This window comes from Carettochelys insculpta, chromosome 3 (genome assembly GCF_033958435.1).
Source record: "Carettochelys insculpta isolate YL-2023 chromosome 3, ASM3395843v1, whole genome shotgun sequence".
Lineage (NCBI taxonomy): Eukaryota > Metazoa > Chordata > Testudines > Carettochelyidae > Carettochelys > Carettochelys insculpta.
Genome location: NC_134139.1, coordinates 43,933,457 through 43,946,153, shown reverse-complemented (window position 1 = coordinate 43,946,153; position 12,697 = coordinate 43,933,457). Strand labels below are relative to the sequence as shown.

At 41.3% G+C, this 12,697-nt stretch overlaps 1 protein-coding gene across 9 annotated transcripts in view; it reads right to left on the bottom strand.

Annotated features, from left to right (window-relative positions):
• Positions 1 to 12,697, bottom strand: part of LTBP1 (latent transforming growth factor beta binding protein 1) — a 336,231-nt gene that overhangs the window by 92,461 nt on the left and 231,073 nt on the right. For 6 of the 9 annotated variants that reach the window (XM_074989698.1, XM_074989704.1, XM_074989700.1 and 3 more), the window contains 4 exons: positions 12,271 to 12,373; positions 9,611 to 9,709; positions 4,287 to 4,412; positions 1,522 to 1,647 (listed from right to left, as the gene is read on the bottom strand). In XM_074989698.1, coding sequence (XP_074845799.1) covers positions 1,522 to 1,647; positions 4,287 to 4,412; positions 9,611 to 9,709; positions 12,271 to 12,373 — 454 coding nt within the window. The remainder of the gene's footprint in view (positions 1 to 1,521; positions 1,648 to 4,286; positions 4,413 to 9,610; positions 9,710 to 12,270; positions 12,374 to 12,697) is intronic. The other 3 variants (XM_074989699.1, XM_074989706.1, XM_074989707.1) reach the window with 1 other exon arrangement.

Below are 12,697 nucleotides of genomic sequence, written 5' to 3'. Positions count from 1 at the left end.
CTTCTGGGTAACGTGTGATTCTCCCAGGCATCGGATGCATTCACTATGCCCATCGGAGGCCGGCATAGCTTCACGGCAGGACTCACACTTTTTAAAGCCTGAAGAAGCCATCTCAGTGAGTCTTTTACTGTTAATAGGGTACTTAGCACCTTATCCGTGCCTGTTTACCCGTATTGCGGACCCCGGCCGGCAGGGCAGCGGGAGGCCTACTGGCCTTTACGTCCACTCTTCTTCTCTGCTCCTCTCTCTCCTTTTTTTTTTTTTAATATTCTCTTTGTCCTCTCTCTCTCTTTTTTTTTTTTTTTTTTTGAAAAAAAGAAACAACAATTTACATGTAGAAACACTGTCTAATCTGACTCTGGCCATAGCCTGAGCGGATTCTGTCTGCAGCCGATGGCGGTTGAGAAGGAACTGGCGGGGACTGGATCGCGCACATGGCCGGGGACGCGCAAGGGAGCCGCGCGCGCCGGCACATGCGCGATCCAGGAGAAATTGCTGGAAGAATTCCGATCTGCGGCACCGGGCGAGCCCGACACCTATTGTGGAGCACCCACAGGGACACTCGATGAAGAACTGCTCTTCCCTTCAGCCCCATAGCTGAATGAAGGTTCTAACACCCAAACATCTGGAAACTGGAGCTGGGTGGGGATAAAGTCTCAGGTTGGGAACCACAGGCACTACTTTATACTGTCATGCCACACTTCCTTTTTCATGTTGGACAACAACCAGAGCCCTGAAGTGAAGGTTATGAGTTGATCTGGGTGTGGCTAGTTATTTTTCCCAGGTGGTAATCAAATTCACCAACCTACATGCTCTGTTGGGAGATGGCCAGAGTAGGTCATATCCAGAGCTATGTGGGGTCACCTGCTATTTTCCTATGCAAAAGAGAGGAGGACACAAGGGAGGGCGGTGGGTGCAACTGAAGCCTCTGGGAGAAGTGGAGAGAAGAGCCATCAAGGCAACGTACAAATGCTACATGAACAGCGTGGTTACACTGCGGGCTTTAAAGATGACCAAAACGGATAGTTGGATAATGCCAACAAAAACTGTGGAAAAGCAGATTGGCCTGCCAAATTCAGAGGAGCTGAGACATAAGGAGCTGTTTTGTCATTTTTAAAATAACCCACCGGCTGCCAATTAGTTAGGAGGAAAATTCAGATTAAAAAGCGTGTTTGTAAAAAGCAGTAACTTTTAAAATAAATGGTTAGTGTGGTTAACCACATCCCCCTGTAGCTATAAACACAAAAACACCTGGGAGTAGGGTTTGGGCATTTTGCACTTTCCTAATAAATATGTCATGAAGAAAACATTATATTGATCTCTTTGGCCCTGTCCTCAAAAGGTATTTAGGCACCACACTGATACTGATTTTGAGGATCTAGGCTCTAGCGCCTGATTTAGTGGTCATGCAGGTCAAAGGGAGTATTTTCAATGTCTTCAATTAACTTTGGCTCAGGCTCATAATTATTAGTTTTAAAATTATTTACTGTCATCGTGTGAATAAAAAAGAGCGGTGATTACCAATGCAGTCTGTTCCTTCTTCATTGGCCATGAATCCTGCTTGGCAAACGCACAGGAAACTCCCTTCTGTATTTTCACAGTGTCCAAGGGAGCACAGGTGGGGTGTCTGAGCACACTCATTGATATCTGTTTAAGAAATAAAAATAAAAGGATATTGAAAAATGTCTGAATCAAAAAGTCTGAATCAAAGAGTTGTAGCTGGAAGAATCATGGTTAAAGCTATAGGACTAATCAAATTGCCTGAAGACTACATAGTGGATGCTCTTCAAATAGAGCAACGAAGGGTCCTGTGGCACCTTATAGACTAACAGAAAAGTTTAGAGCATGAGCTTTCGTGAGTTAACTCACTTAGCATCTGAAGAAGTGAGTTAACTCACGAAAGCTCATGCTCTAAACTTTTCTGTTAGTCTATAAGGTGCCACAGGACCCTTCGTTGCTCTACAGATCCAGACTAACACGGCTACCCCTCTGATGCTCTTCAAATAGTTAATTTCTTGCAAATGGGAATTTTAATGCTACAAGACTGTTTGTTATTTCTAATGCTACTATAGTATTTATGGTGTTTCCCATATTAAACATTGGCATTGCTACAGGCTTAGAACAAACTATAAAGCTAAACAAAATATAATTTTATAAAATCATCACTAGTCTATAGCTGTGTCTACACTACCTCCCTCCTTCAAAGGGAGGATGGTAAGTAGGGTGTTGGGAGTTTATTAATGAAGTTCTGCACTGCATATGCAGCACTTCATTAAGCAAATTCCCCACCCCCACAGCAACTTCAAAGTTTTAAACTTTGAAATACCGGCTCGCATCTAGCCCCGGCTCACCCACCAGTACTTCAAAGTGTTGAGGCAACTTCAAAGTCCCTTTACTCCACTTCTAAGTTGCCCTGGCACTTTGGAGTACTGGCGGGTGAGCCGCGGCTAGACACGAGCCGGCACTTCAAAGTTTAAAACCGCGGGTGGGTGGTGGTGGGGGGAAATGTGCTTAATGAAGTGCTGCATATGCAGCGTAGCACTTCATTAATAAACTCCCAACACCCTACTTACCATCCTCCCTTCGAGGGAGGGAAGTAGCATAGACAGGCCCTATGTGTGTTTGTATCATATATATTAAATGTTTTAGGACCAATCAGTACAGGTACTCTTTTGAGTAATTATTGACTTTCTGATGAAGTAAAAATGAGTAATGGCATATTTGAAAATATAATGCAATTAAATGCAGGGGCAGGCAATAAGCAGTCCACGGGCTGGGTGAAGCATGCCAGGGTTATCCCCTGGCAGGCCAACAGCACTATATTTGTGTACTTATCCACATTCCTGGCCCATGGGAGGTATGGGAAGCAGCATGGGGCAGGACACCATTTTCTGCAGCTCCCATTGGCTGGGAATAGTGATCCACTGCCCAGGAGAGCCAAGAGCAGCCGTACCTGTGGACGTGCAGGTAAATATAGTGCCAGTGGCCTGCACGGGCCTAAGCCTGGTGAGCTACACCCAACTTACTGAGAAATAAAGGGACTTTGATGTAGTGCGGGCACTTCGAAGTACCTGCTGCTGACCCACGGCTCCACCCAAACCGGCACCCAACACTCTGAAGTTGCTTCGGGGGAGATTTTGACTAATGAAGTGCTGCATATGCACCACAGCACTTCATTAGTAATCTCCCCACACCCTAATTACCATGCCCCCTTTGAAGTTCAGGGCTAGTCTAGACACAGCCTCTATGGACTGAATTATGCTCCAAATTATAATCATGTGGACCCATGGTTAATGGTGCTGTTGCACAATTATAACAGAAGATGTAAGGCACAATTGATTCTGCCTCAGTATGGTGGGATGGACTAGATCAATGGCTCTCAACCAGGGATACTCAGAGGTCTTCCAGGGCATATGCTAACTCATCCAGATATTTGTCTAGTTTTACAACTAGCTATGTAAAACAACAGTAGGGAAGTCAGTACAAATTAAAATTTCATACAGGCAATGACTTGCTTATAGCGCTCTATACACTATACATAGAAATGTAAGTACAGTATTTATATTCAAATTGATGTACTACATGGTAAATACATTAAAATCAGAAATTTTATGTCAGAGTCTGTAAGCAAGTAGTTTTTAAGTGATATAAAACTTGGGCAAAGACAATCTATGAGGTCTACTCCTTCCTAGACAGAAGGAGAGAATCAACTGCACTCTCAGAAGGATTCTATCAGCAACACAGTTCAATATCCACTGGAAAAACCTGAGAAAGATTCTGTTTCACTCAGGCAGGGTCCTTCCTAGACTTCCTCGTGGTATTGAGTGATCCTGTGCATCCCAAAATGCAGACTTTTGCCTCCAAAGCATGATTGATTCCACAGGTAAAAGAGATTTTGTCATTCACCATGCTTCATATATTTTCTCACCCTTGGATTGTCAAACACATATCAGGTCAGACAAGTTGAAATGGTTTCCTTCTTATTGTCCTCAACTCCCACCGACTTCAGTGAGACTTTTCATGAGTACTAAATTCTCTCTCTCTCTCTCACACACACACACACACACAATTTTACAAAGTCCGTTCATCTTGGACTGGCAGAAAGGTTCACTGGAGCCTGGTTTGGTGAATATTGCTTGATATGCAAAAATTTCACATCTGAGTTGTTTTGGACTGTACAGAAGAGGGTATCTTTGTTGTATATTGCACCTGGCAGGAAAATGCTCTATATTTGCAAATGTTTCATACAGTGATCACTCTAAATTTCTGAAAAAGTTCTTTCTTACCAGAGCATTTTGTCTGTTGATCATTCAGCTTGTAACCGTCATAGCAGATGCAGGTGTATCCCACAGGTAAATTAACGCAGTGTCCTGCTCCACAGATATCGGGGTTTACAGTACACTCATTGATTTCTATTTACACACATAAAAAGAAAAAAATTATGACAAACTTATGTTAAATATTTCTGTAAATGGGTGCTATTTAGTTGTTCCAGCTAAAAGGAAGGAATTCCTGAAATAAATTTTGAGCACACTGATCAGTCCAACTTATCCTGAAGGCCAAACACACTGTACAGATAGATGCTTCTTCCTGTCCCTGCCTGTCCTGTCCACTTCCTTCTCACACTCACCTTCGCCCCCCCACTTTATGTACAAGTCAAGTGGGTGCATACGCAAACCCAAGGTGAAGATAAGAATAAAATGAAAATAATTATGGATGTTAAGTAACTGTTAGCTGTCGCAGATTACAGAATTAGTTGTCACAGACTAAAGTTTTTAGCAATATTAAGGCAGGTTGTCTATGACTTGTCTATGAAAACACACACTTCCTAATTACTTCAGATACAGATTTGGCTACTTTGTTATAAGTTGTATGACAACTCGGCTAAATATAAGTTTTTTTTTTGGTAGACAGCTCATAATATCAACATCATTTTCAATTTCAAAGCATTCTATTTTACAATGCAGTTTCACTAATTTCTTCCTTAAACCTACTTTAAAGCCTCTTTATCAAGCTTGCTAGTTTATGACTCAGGATATTTACTGTTGAAATAATGTTCAAACAGAAACTTCAAGTCATAAAGGGCAGGAGGTAAGGTAAGGAAGTTTTGAAAACCGATTAGAAAGGACTGAACATCAGTGTGCCATTTGAAAGAATAGTAGCTATGGATGATATATATTCTGGATAAGGACCATTAATTGTCTATTAAAATCCCTCATTAAAGGTTAAATTATCCTGGGATAGAATGATAAAAAGACATGTGAAATGCCACTATGAGACATGGACCCGGCACTGCAATCAGCAGCATTTGTATACCAAGCAGTGTAACTAATAGAAATGCAAATAATGGCCCTAGAGAGTGATGCAGAACTCAAGTGAAGGCAAAATGTTACTCATAAATTCATCAAAGAAAGAAGCTGCGAAACCAAAAGAGTGGCTCATAACATGCACAAGTGTTTATACATGAGAAACAAATTCCTCTTCTGACTGAATGTGAATGGTCACTGAGTTAAAAAAGGAAACCATAAAACAAGAGTTTGTGACACCCCTAACACTGAGAAAAGTGACCAGGCTCAAGCTTAAACACTGAGTCTAGTAACAGTGGTATGTCATGAACAGTCAGAATGACAACTCTTCTTTCAAACCTCAATTAAATGGAACTATTTGTGTCATATTAAGACATGTTTATGGGAAAGGGTGTCTCCCAGTTACTTACAAGATGAAATAATGGGAAGACATAAAGCTTGTTATATACTCCACTCATAATGTCTCACAAAACTTATGAAACACACTAGGGACAGCTGGGAAACAAGACTGCAAATGTGAAGAGCTGACACACTCTTTAGTATTTGCAGAGACAAAAGGGACAGGCTCAGACATCGACCTGGCTTGAAGGATTTGAACAAGACAATTTAAAAGATATATTTCCTCTTGCCCGCAAGGTATGAAATGTTTGCTGACATGGCAAGAGCCAAATTATTCTGCAAATTAGATACCTCACAAGGGTTTGGCAGATTCCCATGCACACAGAAAGCTCCAGATTTGTACTTTCGACAATGATTTGGCAAATTGCCATTTGGAATATGTTCTGCACTGAAAGTATTTCACCTCATAACAACGTGTCCTTGATACTAGAAGGTCTTGCAAGAATACAAGTGTACACTTATGATGTAATAGTCCAGGGCAGCGCTGAGACAGGACGTAAGGAGCAATGGTGAAGAGCACTGAGAATTCCAAGAAGAAACAACCTTAAAATGGAATATGACACATTGTCAATTTCTGACAACTTAAATCAGCTGCTTGGTCAGGAAACTTATGACAAAGGAAACAATGTTTATTGAGTCTAATATTGAAATTATATTGACTGTGTAGAGAGACAAAGATAAAAACAGAATTTGGAGATTGCAAGGCATGCTAAAGTAGGTCATTAAGTTCATACCCAGTTATGAAGTTCAAATAACTCATTTAAGAGAACAACTTCCAAATACAGAGGATGGGCATGAAAGCAGAGAAGAGAGACCTCAGATCTATACTATACAGAAACATCAAACATCAGTGCTTCAAGTTATCTGACTCAATGGAAGAGATAAGATTCTCCATGAAATGCTTCAAAAGAAAAGCTGTGAGGAATACTGTTGCAGATATCCATATAACTCAATGGCTGCCTCTCATAAAGGATATGACAGCTGAAGAGAAAATGTGCATGCAAATTAAAAAAGCCTTGTTAGGCTGTGAAAGTGTATCATTTTTTTTCCTACCAATGTAACTTCTGTGTTAAATCGGATTACAAAAAGTGATTGCGCTTCCCAAGAAAGGACAGCCTCAAGAGTGTACAGATTACTTAAACTCAAGGGTATGCTACAATTTTTCTAGTCACTTTTGATACCACCTACTGATTATGACACTCTTTCACCAGAAAATGGGATGAGCTGAAAAAGAAACACTAAATGCAGCAATACAAACTGTATGTGGCATACCTGTACCTTGAGTAGGTGCAATTACTTGACTTGCACTTGAAGTTGAAACTTCAGGGGCAGCTTCAACAGGCAGTGGGTGGGGAGAGGTTTTTTCAATCAATGCAAATGGATGAGGTCAACCAAAGAAAGTGGGGGGAAAGAAGTAGAGGATAAAGAACACATCAATGAGGAATATACTCAGAAGTGGGAGTGCGGAAGATGTAAACGTGCCAAGAGAGATGACACTGTGGTAGAAGGAGAACCCAGAGAGGATAAAGTAAAGTGGACAGATCGACAGACAACATCATAAACACAGAATCGTCCAAAAGAATGAGACTGGGAATAGTGCTACCTTTCAGGTTTGACCAGGAAGTTCCTGGTGGACACCCTGGAGAGAGCAGTTTTGGTAAAATGAAGTAGATGGACTAGTGAGGATCTGGGCTGGAGGAGGAACAGTAACTAATTTAAATATCTACAAGCATGATTCTTTGTGCCTTAGTGTTGGCAGAATAATTTTGGAAATACCAGCATGCCAGTTATCTCCTTCACTTTTGACTCTAGGGTGAAATGTGGAGCCTGAGGACAGTTTTGCCCCAAGTATCTTAAAATGTCTGCGATGCTTTCCATTCAGCTGCTATGCTCAGACATAAGCACCAGTGTAGATACTGACATGCAAGGTTAATCTTCCTGTCCACTTCACTGATCTTCCACCACAAAATCATAAGGAACTTTTACCCTTGATTTCAATGACAGAAGAATTAGATCACACACATTTGGAGTTATGGCAAGCAGTTTTCTGTCCTATTTTTCTTCTTTGTATTATATTTAATTCACAATCCTCAATGTTTAGTAATGTACAGTAAAATTCAAGATAGCATCTCAGGCTTCTTTTCATTGTCCTTAGCTTGCTCACTGTCTTTCAATGTCTTCTCACCTTCATAAGGTTATCCAGGATCCTCTCCACAGTATTAAAATGCAATCAAAACAAAAAAGCAGTAAAGTAGCACTTTAAAGACTAATAAAATAATTTATTAGGTGAGTTTTCATGAGACAGACCCACCTCTTCAGACCATAGCCATACCAGAACAGACTGGCTATGGTCTGAAGAGGTGGGTCTGTCCCACGAAACCTCACCTAATAAATTATTTTGTTAGTCTTTAAAGTGCTACTTTACTGCTTTTTTGTTTTGATAGTATATAGACTAGCATGGCTTTCTCTCTATTATTAAAATGCAAAGAATTCTCTCACAGGCTTTATTCATTCCATTCTTATCTTTGCCTTCTGAAAACTTTCAATTTCTTTGTCCTCCTCTATTGCTGAGGTGTCTACCAATATTTTATCCATTATTAGTGTCTTTTGACTACTTTCTTCTGATAGGTTGGGCTTTCTGAGAGCCTTTTTCTGTCATTCAAGGATACATGCTTTCCCCTCCAACAAGGTGACTAGTTTGATCTTCACACAGCTAAAGGTTTCAAGCTAATGCTGGGGTATGAACACAGTATCCACTACACTGGACTCCCATGGGTCATCTTTCTCTTCACTGAACAATCTGTCTTGACCACAGGGTGCATCTCCCTGGTCCAGCATGATTGGGACCAGTCCAGTTCCAAATAGGAGAACCTGCTGGACCAGGGGAGGTTTCCTGACACGGCCCCAAGCACCTGCTTCAGCTTCTTCCTCCCCCACAACCTCCTGGCCCATCTGCTGTGGGTCTCTGGCATCTGCACTGTTGCTGTGGGGCTCCGGCTCCAGCCCCTGCTGGGGCTCTGAAGGGTTGCAGCAGGAATTCCCGCCAGCCCACTCCTGGAGCTCTGGCCCTGGAACTGCAGGAGGACTCTGAACTGCCAGTGCTGCCACAGAACTCCAGTGCTGGCACGGTGCTCTCAGGCTCCAGCGCTGGACTGAACTCCGCTGGGCTGCAGCAGGGCTCCATCCCTGGATGTCGGGGGCTCTGATGCTGGATTCCTGGCAGCTCTGTCCCTGGACCCTTGCTGCTGTGGGCTGCCACAGGGCTCTAGCCCTGGGCTGCCCACCTCCTTGCAGCTGGCAGCCTGCCCTTCCTCTCCAGCTCTCTCATTCAGGAGCATTCATGGTCCTGCCAGATGCTGGATGTTGCCAGATGAGAGCCGTTTTTTGGAGGTACAAACTGTATTAAATATTAATTATTATCAGTACTAGTACAATGGTAGTGCCTAGGAGAATCCCATTATGCAAACATGTAACAGATCATTTCACATCCTTTTTATATGATTACATGTTGTGCCTGCATTTTTATACCAACAATTGAAATATGAGTGCAAGTGTGTACATTAACTACCTGACTGAAAGAGCAAATTAGGCATCTAAAGGTCGAATTATTCAGATTTCTATGAACCATTTATTTTGTGAGCATAAAAATGAGGCAGTAAATTGTACCTGCAACCAGGGTAGCCAAAATCACTAGCTTTGCTGAAAGCACACTCATTATTGTGCTATCTTCCCATCCTATGCTTTATCTCCCAGTTATTTATTCCCTTTAATCTCTACTGTTACTCTACCTGCTATTCCAGTACAACAATAATTGGTGTGGTACTAGTTATGTGCTATTGTCGGGAATGTGTTCACAGTCATATTTTAACTTTTTTTTTTTTTTAATTAAAAGGTTAGTACTATACCTGTAACTTGAGTAGGTGCAATTACTTGACTTGCACTTGAAGTTGAAACTTCAGGGGCAACTTCAACAGGCAGGGGAGGAGAGGTTTTTTCAATCACTGCTGTTTGACACAGAATGGAAAACAAGCATTTTTAAGATGTTTTTCAACATGACACACAAAATTGAATTTATCTGATACAGGTCGAAACTCTGTAGTCCAGCACCCTTAAGACCTGACTGGTGCTGAACAATAGAATTTACTGGACCATGAAGGGTCAATGTTGTCTAGCAGCATTGCCAAAACTTCCACTGCTTACTGGGCTCTCAGAAAACATTTAGGGGTAAATTACAGCTAAATAACAGCACAGAACACAGAGAGCCAGGACAGGTGGCTGCAAAGAAACTTTACGGGACCACAGTAAACTTGTTTACACCCATAAGTGGTCATCTTGCTAATGAAAACCATGCCACACTATGGATAGAATCATAGAATCATAGAAGAGTAGGACTGGAAGGGACCTCGAGAGGCCATCGAGTCCAGCCCCCTGCCCTCATGGCAGGACCAAGCACTTTCTGGACCATCCCTGAAAGCCATCTATCTAACCTCTTCTTGAATATCTCCAGTGATGGAGATTCTACCACCTCCCTTGGCAATTCGTTCCAGTGTTTGATCACCCTGACAGTTAGGAACTTTTTCCTAATGTCCAACCTGAACCTCCCCTGCTGCAATTTCAGTCCATTGCCTCTTGTTCTATCCTCAGAGGCAAGGAAGAACAAGTTCCCTCCCTCTGCCTTATGACACCCTTTTAGATACCTGAAAACTGCTATCATGTCCCCCCTCAATCTTCTCTTTTCCAAACTAAACAAGCCCAATTCTTTCAGCCTTTCTTCATAGGTCATGTTCCCTAGACCTTTGATCATTCTCGTTGCTCTCCTCTGGACCCTCTCCAATTTCTCCACATCCTTCCTGAACTGCGGTGCCCAGAACTGGACACAATACTCCAGCTGAGGCCTAACCAGCACAGAGTAGAGCGGGAGAATGACTTCTCGTGTCTTGTTCACAACACACCTGTTAATGCATCCTAGAATCATGTTTGCTTTTTTTGCAACAGCATCACACTGTTGATTCATATTTAGCTTGTGGTCCACTATAACCCCTAGATCCCTTTCTGCTATACTCATTCCCAGGCAGTCCTTTCCCATTCTGTATGTGTGACACTGATTGTTCCTTCCTAAGTGGAGCACTTTGCATTTGTCCTTATTAAACTTCATCCTGTTTACCTCAGCCCATTTCTCCAGTTTATCCAGATCCTTTTGAATTATGACCCTATCCTCCAAAGAAGTTGCAACCCCTCCCAGCTTCGTATCATCTGCAAACTTAATAAGTGTACTTTCTATGTCAATATCTAAATCATTAATGAAGATATTGAACAGAACCGGTCCTAAAACAGACCCCTGCGGAACCCCACTAGTTATACTTTTCCAGCAGGATTGAAAACCATTAATTACTACTAGGATGTTCCTAGATGAGAGAGTGCTGGTCTAGAGAGGTTCAACTAGTAGTAATTTATGTGGCTTTTATTTGCATTAAGAAAATCAGTTTGCTTTTTTCATCATTATATCACTTGTGGGGGAAAACGCTATACTTTATTAAACAAATAAAAATGTATAGTGGCGATATTTTTTGCACTTACATTTTAATTTGCACTAAATTTAGATTTACACATCTCTCTGATAGCTCCCATTTTCAGATATTGATTGCACCCACGGAACCATAGGGTTCAAAATCCTTGTTCTCTTATTTAAGGTCCTTCACTATTTCACCTCAACCTACAATATTTATCTTTTGCCTCTTACCATTCTTCCCACCCTTTTGCTCCTCCAGTTATACCAGCTGTAACCCCTTCCACTCCCACTACCTTTTTCCACCCAGACTCTTGTGACTTTTAGCCCTCTGCCTCATTGTATGCTCTCAAAATACCTGCTTGCCAAACTACTACCATCTTCTTATGAATATCTCTTCAAAAAAGTCCATATCTTTCAGGTGGCTACTAGTAGTGCACCAGTTTACCATTAACAATAACTTAAACACAAACAACATGTGCAGGCTCACTAACAGTCATTATGGGGTCAAATTATCACCCTTCTTATTTTTGCACCTTTGATTTACCACTCTCATGTGTATTCAGTTTGAAGTGAGACTGTAATTTCTTTGGGGGAGAGATGATGCTTCTGTATTTATTCTCTAAGCACTCAGCACATTTTTAATAACCGTGTTACAAAGTTTGGCTGTTTTGTATTATTATTCCATTTATAATTTGCCCAGCTAAAGAATTTCACTCCCTACAGTAGAATCCTTTCATTAGTATTCCCGTTATGTCATTTCGATTGACTTTTCAATGGGAGTTCTGTGTGAGAAGCATCTGAAGGACTGGGCTTGGAGAGAACAGTTCTGCAAACACTAACACAAGTAGTCCTCACTGACTTTAATGGGACCATTCTTGTAAGGGTACCTTGCAGAAATAAATTATTGCAGGATCAGGCCCTAAAGTTGTCAGTCCAGAATTTCAAATTAGCAATTAGGTTTTGAAACTGATAGGAACATAGAGCAAATTATATTATTCCATCGTCTGAATCACATAAGTGCCAGCTAGTAAAGGACGAAGACACAAAAAGGGCTACCTGGAAACTGTGGATGCAGATTAATTGTTGAAATTCCAGGAGAAAGCTGTGGTTGACCAGGCTCTAGTACAGGTTTTTCTTGATCATCAAGTGAAACCAATTCCTTAAAAAAAAAAAATAATAATAATAATTACAATTTGAAAATGTGATTTTTAATGCTGTTTTCTGAGCTGTGTGGGGAACTATTATCTGCAGACCAGTGGATGTTCTTCCATACTTATTACACGTTAATAGAAAACAAAGTATTGTTAATTAAAACATGAAATAATGCAAAATGGCATACTGTGTAATACTGCTGTTATCTGAAGGGTTACTCATACGGGCCACGTCTACACTGATCCTCACCTTCCAGAAGGGGCATGGTAATGAGTGGAGTGGAAGATGCAAATGAGGTATGGATTAATATCTTGTGCCTCATTAGCATATT